We start from the raw sequence: 15,564 nt of genomic DNA, 5'->3' as shown, positions 1-15,564 counted from the left end.
CAATGAAATCAGATCTATACATAGGCTTACTGTAGCTTTTTATTATGTTTTTATTAATATGTGATAGTTCCGTTGCGACCATTCAGATCACGTTCACGATAACGACATATAAAAATTTCATGTGAATTAAATTTCATTAAAATTGACTTTCTCTGATAAAGAGTTAGATTGTTTATATAGAATACCATTTATTAAAACCAACTCTGTTTCACATGTTAAGAAAACAATCACCATAATACAGCAAGTCTTATTTGTAACATTTCTGTTATTCTGCTTTTGAAGAAACCTTGCCCCATCAGTCCTTGATGATTTAAAAAAAATACTATATTAGTTTACTGATTTATTCATCATATGATTCCATATACTTTAATCAAGTTAGACCCCCTATGTGTCAGTGATTTAAATAGTCTGTGACGTGCTGTAATTAAACAAAAAGTTATTTTTCCTGTGTCAGTTTATTTTTTACTGTCTACTTAAAAGTTGTTAAATTATTTATTGCTGGAGGACTCCTGAGAGTTCCCCATCTAGAATTAACTGAGATACCTTTACCTGTCACTGGGTACTACTGCTAGGTGTCCTATTGTATTACTGGTGACCACTATAAACTTTTCTATGCGTCAAGATCCGAGTGGTTTAGTGCATTTAAATCGCAGTCAATCTCAAAGCATGTGCTTTTTTTTTTATGAGACATGGAAAAGTTTGCACACCTTTTATACACAATGTACATTGAATAAATTATGTTACCATGAAGCAAGTTTCTTTAATACAACACAAGAACATTGTGGTGTAACGCTGTGTTATTGACTTTTTATCATTCATACAGTGGGTAAATTCAGTTAAATAAAATAATTACAGTATGTTTTCAGTATTTTATAACTCTTCAGGGTCACATGATCCTTCAGAAACTGTATGATACACTACCATTCAAAAGTTTGGGGAAAGATTAATAATAATAATTATAATAATAATATTTTATTTATTAATTATTATTATTATTTTATTCAACAACAAAAAAATCATTTAAAATGACCAAAAATGACATTAAAGACATTTATAATATTAGAAGGATCCTGTGACAATGAAGACTCGAGTAATGGCTGCTGGAAATTTAGCTTCATATTCAAAGGAAAAAATAAAACATTTTGAATTGTAAGCCTCATTTTAGCCTTAGTGAGCATAAGAAAAACTTTGGTTCAGATCTTAATTCACCATTCATTACTATAACAATGCTTTACATAAATACCATACACACACACAATAGTGTGTTATTTTAAATGTTTGCTCCATAGTTACAGATGGTAGGAAAACAACACAAATTATTCATGCCTCTGTCAGACATTACCAGAATCACATTAGCAGTCAGTCATAGGCAGCCACTGTATTTACCTAAATTGTGCAAAACAGGTGTTGAAAGAAGGTGAGTATATAATGTGCTGATCATATCATTGCAGTGGAAAAGAACACGCATGTCTGTCAGTAGAGACAAAACTACTACCAATTCAATGTCTATGACTGCAGACTAGAACACCTCTGGAAATGTGTCAATAAAGATGAAACATCACCTAGCCACACCTGTAGTTGTATATTCACAATGTTATGAGTCATTTGTTAGAGATACATGACAGGCATATTTTAACATGCTTCGATTAGCCGCAAGTAACTGACTGTAAAATGGGACAGTGGCTCTCTTACTGTAAATTACCCCATGCACTTTTAAGCTTCTAAAATTGCCAGCTCAGCCCTGAGAGGAAATGACATCATTGTTTACAGCTCTGCAGCAGATGGAGGAATGGGAGTGGCCCCTCCTTTAGCCACGGTAGCAACCAGTGTGCCACACTGATGATTCAAAACAGCATTTAGTCACAGTCTATTTTTCTCTCCCTTTGTCCTATATATATATATTTGTGATATAATGTAGTAAGTGGAGTTACTCTAGAACAGGGGCCTTGAAACATTCTGGTCCCTCAGATATTATAATAACATAGCAAGGGCCTATATTAATAAAATACGGGTCATTTATACTGACCATTTAAAATTAGAGAATAAAATATATTATAAAGACATAAATTACAAATTTTAATTTAAAATGACAATTTATTAGCACGTTTTCTAAATGATACCTTTTTAAATTATATAATATTTAAATATTTAATATTTCTTACATTTTATAAACTGTTTTTTTTTTCTTAATGAAAACATAATTTTCTGTCTTTTGGCATACTTTATTCTAGAAGATGCAGATGTTGAAATATTTTGGCACCTATTAAGTAAAATAAAAGTATGTACAGACTACTGAAGATAACACTGGCCTCAAAGCTCAGGCAACATTTGATCTTGCGCACTTTCTATTTGCCGATTTTGGATACATTCCATGACCACAAACTATGTTTTCCTCTGGAACTAATATTATCCACATTCTCCAGCTCACTGCAGCCTCTCTGCTAATGATAATCTGTGCTAACAATGCCTCTATTCAGTGAAGTTTATCAGAACCAAAAGTTTCCATGCATACTTGCGCGACTTATGAATGACTTGCTGATCTCTTCTGATCCTCTGTTCAGTCAATCTTGCTTCCTTTATGAGTAGTTAAGATCCTAATGTTGGCATGTTTACGGTTGAAGATTAAAGGCTACATGGCTTCCTCACTGATAATCCCAGCAGATATTAGTACTCCCATCGTTGCTGGTAGGCCTTAAACCAGTGGGTACAGGACAGTGGGGGAGGGCTGGTAGGGATTACTTTGACATGTTATGTAAGCATGCCATCCAACTAAATGGTGAGAAAAAGAAGGAGATGGAGATTAAAGGAGATGGTAGAAATTTCAGAAGGTTTAGGGAAGCAAGCAACTGGGAAGGAGAAATCCTGTTCCTGAGAATGCTGAGCTTTTCTGGAATGTTGATGGCATTTGAACCGCCCGCCCATGACCGAACAAAGAACGTTTTTTTCTTGCTGTGCTCGACAGAAAAAGGGACAGAGTGGGAACAGATGGAAAACAGAACTGTTTAGATTTGGGAAGCGCGCTACCAAGGCTTCCCCAGTCGAGCCCTTATTTCCTTCGAAACACTTTTTCACTCGTGACATGACTAAACAGTGGCTAATATTTGTATGCTCAAACTTGATTACAAACGTATGCTGAAAGTAAGCACCATTTAAATAGATACAGATGAAAAAAGACTGAAATGAACAAAGGGAACACACACACACACACACACATATATATATATATATATATATATATATATATATATATATATATATATATATATATATATATATATATATATATATATATATATAAACTATTAAACAGTGAGAGCTCATATAATGTCTTAAACATTCCTCTATATGCTTTCACAAAAGTCGAGACTTTTTTTCCCCGAAACATTGTAACAGCTTTCTGTTGAAGAGTCAAATTCCGCAAAGGCGTGCTGCAGGATTTGCATAATGGGCTAGGTTTTAGTTTGCTCATCTTACACAACTTTTGAGAACCTGAGCCATGTGAGGTCACAAAGGAAGTACAGTCAGGGACACCCCGGCTGTGACAAGACTAGTTTGGTAAGAATCTTTGCTGTCAAATGGGGTAAGGATAAAGGATAATCTGGTATATATTCAAAGATGTTGTTTCAAGAGAGAGGGGGAAAAAGTAATGAAAGCACGGTTTAGAAAAGACTAGTGCATTAGTGTGGGCTCAGACTTAAAAAACTGCGATGTCGCCCCCTACTGTCAGTTCAATTATATACAGTTCAAATAGATTTTCACGTTTCAAAGCAACGTCATAAAAAAAAAGCATGCTTCAATTGTACAGTCAGGAAGTAAGGTGTTAACGGACAAAAAAAAAAAAAAAAAAAGTGTGTCAAAGTAATGTCCATATGGTAATAGAATACAGCTGTAAGATACACTTGGTTAGGTAAAATCAGAACAACTATCTGCCACCGGTCTGAAAAAAAAAAAAGAATAATTATAAATACATAAAGAAATAAATGTATTCTGAAATAAATGTATCTTGATTTATGGATGTTTAGAAAATAACAGAGGAAGATATTTACTTTTAGCAATGTTTTAATGCAACATTTAATGCCATGACTTTATAATTGTAAGACTTTCTGCTCTGATTTAAGACCTTTTTAGGTCTTAATTTGTGAAAAGGCAAATTAAGACCTTTTTATGACCTGCAAAAATCCTGCTTCATTCGAACTTTATTTGATGTGTCAAAATGAGACTAAAAAAACAAGCACAGACCACAGGAGTCCTGATAAACACATAATTGGCCTTTATTAAGACTGCCTTCCAGAAAAAGCAAAAGGTTTTCAGCAGCCATACTGTGAGATACCCACAGTGCCTGCCGAGTCTGTGAAGCTTTTGCCTATGCATTTTCATTCCCAAAATTGAATACCAATTCACAATGTCCAACGCTACACATATTTCAGAGACAGGGAAAGGCTGATGCAGTGACAGTAACAGTGAGAATTCACTTCAGTGCCAATAGGATGCTCTAACTGAAAACATAATGAATGTCAACTATGCATTGCATTTTGTTCATGTCCTCCATTACATAATGAGGCTGGTATGGGCTAGGAATCCCACAGCACCCTCTGATGGTTGTTACTGGGACAAAGATTTACATCAATGACTGCTCTCATTTCCTGTTTGCTATTAAAAGAAGATGACTTGCACAACAGTTTTGGGTGATACTGGGGTCTCCAGGGATTCCTAGAAACAGCATACCATTTTGTCACCATCATCAAAGTTAACGGGAACTAAAATTAGTGAACAGGAAATGAGCAGTTTTATCCTGCAAGCAGATGATGGGGCACTTCAGTAGGGCACTTCGAGTGACTGGAAACTAGTACTCATTCGGCTCAAAAATCTGAATATTTACAAAAACAGAAGAAAGCACAATCATATCAAAAGCTGCAAATCAAAACTGTCCTTCAGCAGTAATTAAAACCAAGCCAGTTCAGAACAACTGTGTAGCTGGAACACCTTTAAGAATAAAGATTTCTGAATGGATAACTTAGAGGAATGGAAGATTATCCTTCACAAATATTTACATCAAATATATATGCCATCTGGACTGTACATTCTCCTATATTCAAAGCGGTTAAACAATTTATAACTTAGGTTTTTGTGCTTGCAGTTTATCGGAGGGCCCTGGATATCATAATGTAAATTAGCTGACCGACCAAATAAATGCTTGAACAAAGTCCCTTGAACAAACAAAAGCTCGTAGCAGTACGTTTTGATCATGGTATTCTTTAATAATACAAAAAAGCCCTGTGACCTGAAACTGCAGTTTTGGGTGTAAAAGTGTGTCAGCCCAGCAAAAGGCCAGACAGAGCATTCAGGTCCCTCATATATGGGTTGTCGCTGAGGATACGATCGATACGCTGCTTTTGGTCAGGAAAGATGTCGTATAACTTCCTTTTGAGTTCTGTGGTTTCTAATGGTGACCGCTGTGGAGGTGGAGAAGGGGACGGTCGAGGATGATGCCAGTCTGAAGGTCCGGAGGGTTGCCAGTGGGAAGGGGACGAGGGACGTGCTGTGGGCTGCGCTGTCGAGGCGTATACTGATGGGGTCGCCCGAATGTCTGTCTTCGGTGGGGCCATTATGGGACTGGCTCTGTGAGAGAACAGAAAAGTCATGAGGGGATAGCTTTCTTCTGCTTGGAGTAACAGATGAGACTAGGAATGTGTGATACCTACTGCTGGGTATTCTTTTAAGCAAAAAAATGTAATTTTGAACTCACCGACAGTCTTTATATAGGAACTCGTCTAGGTGAGGTCCATTCTTTCCAAGTGGGTCATCTGGGATCATGAAGTGATCTTCTACAAAGGTGAACTGTAAGAGTCTGAAAAATCCATACAAAGAGCTCTAAATCGGAACAAATGTTATCGGAGCACAAAATCTACCACCAAAACACACTACACACACTAAATATTTGGTGTCAGTAAGATTCCAAAGCACTCCAAAGGCTGCATTTACATGATCAATAAATAACCTAATATTAGTGAATTATTATTACAGTTAAAAGGAACAGTTTATATATATTTTAATACATTTTAAAATGTAAGTTATATCTGTGAATTTTCAACATCATTACTCTAGTGTTGAATGCCACGATCCTTTAGATATCATTCAATTATTAGAAACTTGAGATTCTAAGAACATTCAAAAGAACAGCCAGGATTTATCCAGGTCTCTTTGATGAATAGAGAACAGCATTTATCTGAAATAGACATCTTCTGTAACAATATAAATGTCTTTATCATCATAAATAAAAGTATTAATTTCTAGAATTTCTTTCAATTTATAATTTTGACTGGTAGTGTAGTATATTTACTTTTGTAAATGTTTTTTTTTTATGTCTTCACTGTCAGTTTAGATCAGTTTTATATGTCCCTGCTACATTACTGACCCCAGACTGTGGAATGGTAGTGTGTTATCATCATCAGAAAAAATCTTGTTCTCATCTTGTTCTTCTTACCTCTCTTGAATAATCCTTCTCCACGCTTCTGACTGGTTCACAAAGTCCCTCAGGTTGTCATTGGTGACAATGACCCCTCCTGTCTTCTCAGCCAGATGAAGCAGGAACCTGTGAAGAAGGTTATAGATCAAGCAGGGCACAGACAAATACCTAGGGCATGTATAAAACATAGTGCAAATTTCATCCTCAACGTTCTCAGATTTTCCAATTCTACCCACTTGCTCTTGAAATAACCATAAACACAACAACTGTTTTTATTATGCATGACCTCAGCATATAATTTACATATTCATATTGGCATTCCGGTAAGGAAAACAGATGACACACACTGTAAATATATGTCAGTTCCGATACAAAGGACAATATGGAGTGCGGATATTTTTACATCAAACTTACTTTTTTGTAAACGGATGTGTGCATGGGAAATGGCACTTTTCAATGTCCCATCTCAATTTTTTATCTTTTGTACACAGTTAACATTCATTTGTGTGATTTCCAGAAACATTCTTGAAAATCAATACCCAAATGAATCTAAGCCACAAGCGAAAATACAATTTTGTCTAGTACCGTGTTGAGGAACAGAAAAAAATCTAGATGACTATTTCAGCAGCTGGATCTTGTACCTGTCATCATGTGAGGAAATTCTCTGGCCACACACTTCTCTAGACGGGGTGAAAGATAGGAGTCGCAGGTTTTCCAGCTGATTCAGAAAGTGTTGTTCTGTAACAACAGATCACATTTTTGACTCCAGATCTACATTGCTGATCTAACGACAGAAGGAAACCGAGCTCCTACCAGTGATGTTGGGGTCCCTTTTCTGTCTCCACTGAGGAACGAAGACGGTGATTTCTCTGTGCCCCCTGCGCCAGAAGGCCTCTACAGCAATGGCGATCCCACGACAAGAAAAGATTCGATGGAGTCCATGCCTAGTGACAGCAAATAGGGAGGTCAAAGGTCATAACCAGTTTAGAATAGCATACTATCAAACCACTAATACAGTTTTAGCAGTATCTAGAGATTGATTGTGCACTGTATGACCATTTTCTGTGCACAAGAAAGGTTTGGAGGACGTACCGGTATTTTATTTGTCAAGTGTAGTGCACTGAGTGGGATACTGTAGCCCACAATGCAACACAATGCTTCCACTTGACTTTCCACTTATGGATGTGCAGCCATAAATACACCACTAGTTGTTTTTAATCTCATTCTAGACTAATTTTTACAGAACTGGAATAAGAATTCTACATTACTAAGAAGATAAATGGATGCCAGTTTAAAATTAAATGTAGTGAGGTAATTGGCTGTTTTTTAAACATTCATCAATGCATTGTTTTCACAATCTTTAAATATTAGGCAGTATACAATACATTCCTTTATGCAGTAAAAGGTATAAGAGGTGTAATACATTTACATTCAAACACACTAAATTCACCTAGAGGGCTGATTAAATAACTAAAGACAAAAGTTCCCTACTGAATATCAATTTGCACGATCAGGAAACAGCTCTGCATTCAATTTCACAATGCATCGGATACCACTGATAGAGAGATAAGTACATATGTAAATGCATTTGAGAACAGTGGTTAGCAATTTACTTCCTTTTACCTCCCGATTAGACGCAACTGACGCAAAAGGGTGCAAAAATAGACGCACATCTCCATCCATTCAGAACGTTTAGACCAATTGACACACGCATACAGATGTGCAGCTGTCAACACGCACCCAAACTGAACCATAGAGGGGTCACGGGGAAGTTCCCTCTAAGAGAGAAAGTTAGTTTAAACAGGAAGCGTTACTAAATCAACGACCGCTGACGTAAAAAGGCTGATAACTTTCCCAGTCTGGAAATGTAAATTGCTAAATATGCAAAAAAAACCTTTCATTTCTCCCTTTGTTTCTGACAAAAAAAAACACCAAATAAAAACCCTTGTGGTTCACCTCTTAACTCATCCATATGAAGATCTTATCCAATGACTGTAGACTGAAGATTTGATTATCTTGCACTGACAGGACAGGTAAGAGGCTTCGAGAATTGAGCTGTAAATGTAGTCCTATGTCCCATGACCATGACCATGTGACTACACTGGCGACAATCATAATTGCGCTGTACGCAACATTGGATGTGCCGATGTAAATGATCAAATCACATTTATCCTATTGTCAGAAGTTGCACATGTGCATGGAGTAAATCAGTGTGAGGGACCTTTCTTTTCAAAACAATACTACTTGAGAAAAGTGAAATGAGAAATGAAACTGTAACAACATCCTGGATACGTGCCAGGCCGAAGCAACATCATTACAGCGGGGTCAGGTTGCACCAGTTTCAGTCCATGACCTCTGACCTCTCCTTCACATTGACTTTCATCTTCAACTGGAAGATTCTGACATCCTTCCTATCTGCTGTGGCAGCGCTTCTTGGAAACGTCACAAGAATTTACCTGAGTATTCAGATCTCAAATATCATGCAAGCATACAAATCAGCCATGAGAAACCCTGTGTGAGCTGTTGCCTTCAAGACTGGCTGAACATGTGATAGACTGACTGTTCGGTGCTCTGCATGGTATAATTAGTTGAGGTGTGAGCGTTCTGCAACAGTCCTTAACTCTCCAAATGACTTTTTCTTGAGTATCAAAGAACAACCTTCACATCACACATACCCCTTTAGTTTCTTGCCATTATTTGAGTGGGAGCTTTCTTAAAAACTCAAGAATACTGTATGTTTCAGATCTCTCTAGTATATGCCCACGTTGAGGTACAGTTCTTATGATCCCATCTGACACCTTATCCCACGATATACCTTTTTCTCCTCAATTAGACTTCACTAGCAGGGTCTAAAAAGATTATTTCTCTTCAACCCCGTATAACACCTCAGTTTCCATACTAGTGCTTCTAAGAAGTGCAGTCACCTCCGGTAAGCCATTTAAAGGGCAAAATAGGGGGCTGACAAGGGGAGAGACCCACAAAAGAGGCTGCCTTTTACGTGGGAGGGAGAGCGGAAGGGGGGTGTGGGTGAGAAAGACAGATACTGTTATGAAGTAAGGAAAAAGGGGGTTGCACCTGGTTTTAGGTTTTCAAACACAAACACTTACATACTTGAGTTCATATACACACACAGAGCTTACTGGAAGTGACTTCCTTTAACCTTTATGGGCACTTACACACTCGACACCACCAACTTTTTCACACTCCCTCAAACTGTCTCCAAAAAAAGCATCAATCACACCTGTCCTTTACAGTGGTTTCACAATACAAGCATTATTCAAATGCTGAACTCCAAATACTGAATGCACAGATCATTTGCTGATCATCGTGATTTTGTTTTTCATTATCCCAAGCAACATAAAGAGAAATCTTGAATTAAGTTCAAAATGTTCAAACAAGGAAGGCGGCAGTGACAAGGACACGTCAAGCCACCTTTAGGTCTTCAACCTATGTGATAGACTGTGCGAGGAATGAGCCGAAAATAAGTTGATACTGACAGGAAGTTCAGTCTGTTCTTCACACAAAACTTTGGTGCTTTCAAATGATGTTCAATAGGCTACATTTAGAGTGCTTTTTGGTAACTTTGGGAGTTTCACACTAATTTATGCTGTCAACCAACTAAACTAAAACGTTTCAATGGCTGGAATCTAGAATACTGGGTGGCTGATGCCCATTATAAATGCCATTATATGTAATAAAATGTGATAATTGTAAATGAGTTTTATTTTACACAACAAAAGACCTAAACCTAGCTACCATTAGAATTTGGAACTGACAGAGTGGGGAGACTTGAAACTAGTTTTTTGTGTAATCTCAAGTAAACAAAATCACCAAAAATAAAGAGGATGGGTAAAGGATTGAATACACTACACAACTAAAATCTGAATACATTTTAAAACACCAGGCATCATACACTTGCTGACTTTGGATTTGGATATGTTTATCAAGAAAAACTGTGGCATCGTGAACTAAAAGGTTGAGGACCCTCAAATGTTTCTGAACACAGTAAACTAAAATATAAAATATCTGGTATTCGCAAACTGGATGGAATCATAGTCTAAAGCTAAAAACTATGTAATTTTCTGTGAAATCTGTCAAATTTGACTGCTCAAAATCTGTAGACTACCTAAGACTAAGCGACTAACATGAACTCATCTAGGCTGCAAATTGGAACAAAAATCTGGCCAAAAGTTCCACTATTCCAGCTTGTACATGCACACCGCAAAAGTTATTTGATATTCATGAGCTGTCACTGCCCCCAAAATTATACAATCTGATGGAGACTTACGACATTGCCACATTGCTCCCATCGATGATGATGTGGCACAGGTCCGGGCAGCCCGGTTCATTTTGTAGGACTAATCGGTAGGGGGTTTTCAGGGACTGCTGGAAACGAGAAATGCCGGTGAGGAGTGCTGGTTTAGCGGTGCTATGTGCCTCAGAGCGAGGTAAAGGTGCCCTTCCAGGGAGTGTCTGGTAAGAACATCCAGGTCGTGTGTCGGTGCTCCGGAGAGGAGGGCCTTGAGAGGAGCTGCGGAGATTGGTCACACTCTCCATCCGCACTGGGACCATTGTTTGAGAGCTTCCACGGGACAAGTAGTCAAACCGGGATTCTGACTTCAGATCAAGTGCAGCCATTCGGGGCTTCCTCTCGATCTCCGTGAAGTCGTTATCATCGTCATCAATGATGATCACTTCACACATGTCATTCTGTGCACCATTGCTTCTTTTAAGACTGGTAGAAGCTAGTGGCACACTGCTTGTCTGGTTCTTCTGACCTATGCCGTTAGTGCTAGGCGGTCTAATGTTTTCTTTGCACTTGATCTCTGTGAGTGCTCTCATCTGTGCCCGTTCCTTCTCTTTTAGCCTGACGCAGGTAGAGGTGGACGAGGCGTTTGCACAGGGGGACGGATCGGGCGTGCGAGAAGTGCGCTGTGCTCCCTGGCTCTTCTGAGTCTCTTCCACAATTCGTTCCAGAAGTAAAAACGTGTCCTCTGTCTGCCCCGTCTCACGCACCACCCGCTCCACCACCTCCTGCTGGTAGCCCATGGTTCGGAAGAAGTTAACAAGACAGCGCAAGTTAGTCTCAGGACTCACTGCCTCATTGTCATTTGTCGATTCACTAGCTGCTAGCATCCCTTTCGCAGACGTAACTGTCCAAGTTTGGCTTGGCTCTCGTTGCCGCTCTTCCAACTGCTCCTCTTCTCTCCTCTCTAATGAGTATTGCCTCTTAGTGTCCCTCTGCTCGCTTTCAGAGGACCGACGCTTGTTGCAAGGCCGACCGTTTAGACCGGGCATAACATCAGGAGTGGCTGCAGGACCTGTGGTTTTATCCTCAAAAGTGGTGTCCAGGATACGTTTGGAGAGGTCTGTTACGGGTGTGCTAGTCTGAGAGCGGTCCTGCTCAAGGTCTATGACAGCTATGGGCTGTGTGGGGCTTTGGGCCAAGCCCAAAAGTTCCTCTTTGAGGGCACTGGGGAGCAAAAGCAGCTCCATGGCATATTTATCAGCCCGGTCCTCCACAAAATTCTTAAAGGTCCGCTTAACCAAGGGTTCTCTGTCAGCCGGCAAGCTTCGCTTCTCCTGAAAGAGGGCGACAAACTGTTGTACCCGACTTTGAGCCATGACGACGGCCTCCGTGCACCCGCTCAACCTCAGACGACCTGGCTCCAGCACTTGAACCTCGGCACTTGTGTCTCTGAGCAGCCGGTCTAAAAAGAGTCCACGGGCACCAGCAAAAATACAGTGCATGTCCACCGGGTACCGTTCTTCCTTCTGAAGTTCTGGGTCACACAGGCCTTTCACATACTCCTGCAAAACAATAACAGCAGGACTGGATTACAACACATGCATTGCGAAAGATAGAAAATTTCACTTCTAAAAGGAGCAGGGAAACATGACAACACAAGCATACCACTGAATGAATAACTATTCTCGGAATAATTATTCTCGGTTTCATTATTTTAAAGCAGAATGCACATATGATTTGCCTTGACTTGAGGGACCAAATGACCAAGAGCTACATCATCTTTCTGTGGAGATTCCACATGCCCATTATCATATCGATGAAAGTGTGAATACATACCTAAGTAAGCAAGCATGACGCTGCACCCAAATGTAGACACACAGAGCTGCTATGTTTTACATTGCACAATGTTCCAAAACTGAGTATAAGAGACCGTTTTATATCGATATTATATAATATATAAGTATTATATTCTTAAGTATTATCATTAAAAGCATACTGATAAGTAAGATATATACAGTATATAGCACATTTTATATATATATATATATATATATATATATATATATATATATATATATATATATATATATATAATTGTTAATATTAAAACTATTTTAAGCAGAATAACCTTCTTTTGCCAAATTGTCTGGGCCTAAAAGTACTGTATTAAGAAAAAAAAATATATGGTCATTTTTTTTTTTTTATGTTTCTTTAAATTAAAAGACATGATATTGTCATTATTGAGTGGCTCTGAGTGAGTGGGCAAACCTACAAGTTCGAAAGAAACAACAACACAGGAACCCCTTGGGGAGGACCATTCTGAGACATTTTTGCTGAACTTTTTATTTCTTTGATCAGAGCGAGCAAGTTACGGTAAAAAGAAATACTCATATTCAGTACCAGTAATGACACCAGGTTAAAAGCCACTACTCGGAGTAGTAACTAAAACCGAAAGTGAAATACACTGGGGGCCTCCCGTCTTCTCCTGACTAAGCAATCAGATCTCTGTCAAAGACTCATGAGAAAATTCATGACACAGTTTGGATAAGAAGCAGATAGCAGCTCCTATCTGTTATTTTAATTCAAACGGCAAAAGATATTCAAAAGTCACTGAGTTGCGGAAATTTCGCCTGTCAATGTGAATTCACAGAAAATTCCTTGACACTTTAGTTTTGTGGTTATAATATTTGTGCCTGTTAAAAAGTATTAGAAATATTCAAAATATTTTAACAAAGAGGAAGTGCACGTGGTGGCGAAATACATCCACTGAGTGGTTTCCGTTTTATGGCTTAACAATAAGGATATTCCAGGTTTACTGGCACTGATGGTTATAATTTCCTTATTGGATCAGGGTAGAATTGCATACAACAATGTCAGAACTAGGCGATGACGCAACAAGTGTTCAGTGAAAAACCACGTCGTTTGTTGCTGTCTTGGTAACTCATTTTTTCGCCACCACTGTAACGGGAAACAGCTATGTCAAAATGCACAGTATTGGATCATCTATAAATGTGTGTGAAAGCTTACTAATGTGTTTCTGCTGAGACATTATGAAATCCACTGAAACACAATCATTTTACATTGGCTATAATGGATCTATTTGGTTTGGTGACAGTTATTCCCAAATGACATAATAAAACAGAAATGTGATAGGTTATTCAAGCAACATCACTTACAATTGTGCTGTTGTACTGAGTATCAGCACAAATGGGATTTGGCCAATGTGATTCACAAGTATGATTCACAGCCATTCTGATGCTCAATCCTACATTATGATTGTGAGTGTGATATTACGTTTCTACTATATACAAGGAAATAATATCAATTACCTTGTGTATCAGACAAAAAACTGGCCAAATTGTAGCTGTTTATTTTCTCCACCCAAAGCATCATATTTTGTGTATGACTAAAGAAAGGTAAAGACTTAAATCTGGTCTGGATCAGCGAGACACAAACGTGTCTCCAGCTTACCACAGACCTTTGTTTAAATGTCAAATGAAGACAAACATGTTGCTGTTCATTCTGACATCAGCTTCCTCCAGCTATTGCGCTGCAACTTAAGTTACGTTAAATTCGTCAATTTCGCTTCTGAAAGTCAAAAAACAAGCAGCAACATTGTTTAAATTTTTTTTTTACAATTTACTTTCATTTACCTTCGCTTTAGACACATCCTCTCTTTTTCCCTTCAGCTGGAGCCAGATCTGTCTGGAAGCCTTACTTCCGTGGGCTCCTGTGGGATCCAGAAGCCCAATAATGGTGAATGTGACTTGGAAAACCTGTTCGACCTTCGGTTTGCTGCATCTGAGCTCTGCCTGCTTGTCCTCGTGTACCGTGAACTCGTCTACGGTGAGCGGCTCGGACTGCGTTCTGCTGGCTGTCGGGGACTGCCTGCCTCCCGGCGGCTCTGTGCAGGTTGCCTCGGTGATTCGCTTCATCCCGAGGAGGGGCCGCGTTGTTGACATTTTAAGTTAAATCAATGTATGGAGATAACGGCGACTTCACTTTCAGAAACAGCCCTTGTAAAATGAATCGTTTACCCCCTTCATGTTCGCTTCCCACCCTCTGACTCTTGACGTTAGTCAACAGCGCTGAAGTACCTGTGTTTTGACGTTACTCTCGGTTAGCCTGCTAGCCTACTTCTCAAGCCGTCGCACCCGGAAAACCCCGCGTACGTCATCAACAAACGACGACGTTTGCTGCGATGTCATAGCTTAGATTACAGATAAGAGTCCGTTGGCAACCATTGTTTACGCCAGTGTACCCTCACTACAGTGAAAATAAAAACAGTATTGTGAAATCATGCTGGTTAGCATCGTTAGATGCTTCAAATACTAGGAAATAGTAAAAATTATTAATTCAGATTTACACTCTACCGGGTAGACGTTTGGAATGCTTTTCCCCCTTCTTTTTTTAAAGGTTTTGACTGTTTGATGTTCATAAAGTCTTAATTTAATAAAAAAACCTGTAATATTATAAAATATTGTTATTTAGTTATTTAAACTATTATTTTACTTTTTATTTTTTATTTCAGTATTTTATCATGTAATTCATTCCTGTGATGGCAAAGCTTTTTCGTCAGCCATATTCTGATTATTTATATAATCAATTATTATATCTACTCAGTGATACATATATTATTATTATCAATTATTATTTACATCACTTCACAAATAGGTAATATATATAATATCTATATATAAAATACAAAAACTCAATGCAACGGTTACTAACAACAAAGCAGAGGATTTAATTAATCAAATTTCAAAGGCAAATTCTTATTTTTAATTTAATTTGTAAATAATATTCTAAAGAAATTATAAAATAGTAATTCATTAATTATTTTAGATTT

General features: G+C 38.3%; 1 protein-coding gene across 1 annotated transcript; it reads right to left on the bottom strand.

The window, feature by feature from the left end:
• Positions 1–4,253: 4,253 nt before the first annotated feature.
• On the bottom strand, positions 4,254–14,896 carry LOC127977617 (NEDD4-binding protein 1-like). The gene is made up of 7 exons (XM_052582592.1): positions 14,369–14,896; positions 10,755–12,277; positions 7,280–7,410; positions 7,108–7,204; positions 6,485–6,592; positions 5,747–5,848; positions 4,254–5,619 (listed from the first exon to the last, which is right to left on the bottom strand). The coding sequence occupies exons 1-7, from the start codon at positions 14,675–14,677 to the stop codon at positions 5,313–5,315; spliced, it is 2,577 nt and encodes an 858-aa protein (XP_052438552.1). The 5' UTR covers positions 14,678–14,896; the 3' UTR covers positions 4,254–5,312.
• Positions 14,897–15,564: the final 668 nt, after the last annotated feature.

This window comes from Carassius gibelio, chromosome B18 (genome assembly GCF_023724105.1).
Source record: "Carassius gibelio isolate Cgi1373 ecotype wild population from Czech Republic chromosome B18, carGib1.2-hapl.c, whole genome shotgun sequence".
NCBI classification, from domain to species: Eukaryota; Metazoa; Chordata; class Actinopteri; order Cypriniformes; family Cyprinidae; genus Carassius; species Carassius gibelio.
This window is presented reverse-complemented; position numbering and strand designations above follow the sequence as displayed.